At 36.4% G+C, this 1,353-nt stretch overlaps 1 protein-coding gene across 1 annotated transcript in view; it reads left to right on the forward strand.

Moving 5' to 3' along the window:
* The first annotated feature begins 425 nt into the window (after positions 1-425).
* The window catches only part of TIMM44 (translocase of inner mitochondrial membrane 44), a 25,205-nt gene continuing 24,277 nt past the window's right edge, over positions 426-1,353 (forward strand). The window contains exon 1 of the mRNA XM_017838758.1: positions 426-560. Coding sequence (XP_017694247.1) covers positions 426-560 — 135 coding nt within the window. The remainder of the gene's footprint in view (positions 561-1,353) is intronic.

Genomic DNA, 1,353 nt, shown 5'->3' on the forward strand with positions numbered 1-1,353 from the left:
ATCCCTGCCCATGGAATGGGCTTGGATGGGTTTTAAAGCCCCTCCATCCCAAATCTCACCCAGGGGTTGGGCTTGGATGGGTTTTAAAGCCCCTCCATCCCAAACTGCCCCTGGCACTGGGTGGTTTTTTGGGATCCATCGGATCTTTCCCGCTCTGATTTGAGGCCCGAGGGTTCCTTCCTGCTCGAACACAACCGGGAAATTCCCGCTTTTCCCTCCAAAGCCGCCTTTGGGAAGAATTCTCCCGGAAAAAAAAAAAAACCCCGATTTGCTTCTCGTCCCCTCCACGTTTCTGCTCCAGCTCATCCCTAAATCCCAGCTCTTGGAATGTTCCCTGACCTGTGGAATGTTTTCCTTGCAGAGGTGTCTCCTGGGGGGCCTGGGGCTCTTTTCCAGACGTTCTCCCGTTGCTGCCTTTCCCAGGAATGCCTTTCCCAGGATCCGCGGCCCTGCCCTGGACACCCCCCAGGTTGGTTGAGGCCGGAACTGATGGAATTCCAAGCTCCACAGTGGTTCCCCTTTGGAATCCTGAGCTGGAGGTGGAGAAGTACCAGGGCCAGGTGGAAAATATCCCGGGTTTTTTTAAGGTGTATCCAATAAATTCCAGGAATTTTGGAGTGGCTGAGGCTGAAAGGGGGTTTGGAACAACCAGGTGTCCCTGCCCGGGGCCCTTCCAACCCAAACTGTGCCGTGATTCCAGGAAATATCTGGGAATTCTGGCTCTTTGAGAGGTCACCTGCTTGTTTTTTCAATTATCAGCTCCATTTTCCTTTTGATTTGATTTTATTGTTTTAATTTACTTATTTTATTTAATTTGTGGATATCTTTATTATTTACTTATTTATTCCCTTTATTGCCTATCTATTTTTATTTATTTTATTATTTTATTTAATTTATTGATATTCTTATTATTTACTTCTTTACCCCTTAATTACCTATTTTTATTTATTTTATTATTTAATTTATATGTATCCTTTTTTTACTTGTTTATTCCCTTTATTATTTTTATTTTATTTTATTTATTTATATTTTTAATTGTTTATTCCCTTTACTTTATTATTTTATTTTATTTATTTCTATCCTTTTTATTTGCTTGTTTTTCCCCTTTATTATTTTTATTTTATTTTTTTTATTTTTATTTACTTGTTTATTCCCTTTATTACCTACCTATTTTTATTTATTTTATTATTTAATTTAATTTACACATATCCTTTTTATTTCTTATTTATTCCCTTTAATCCCTATTTTTATTTATTTTATTATTTAATTTAATTTACATATATCCTTTTTATTTCTTATTTATTCCCTTTAATCCCTATTTTTATTTATTTTATTATTTAATTTAATTTACAT

This window comes from Lepidothrix coronata, unplaced genomic scaffold (assembly GCF_001604755.1).
Source record: "Lepidothrix coronata isolate B3197 unplaced genomic scaffold, Lepidothrix_coronata-1.0 Scaffold356, whole genome shotgun sequence".
NCBI classification, from domain to species: domain Eukaryota; kingdom Metazoa; phylum Chordata; class Aves; order Passeriformes; family Pipridae; genus Lepidothrix; species Lepidothrix coronata.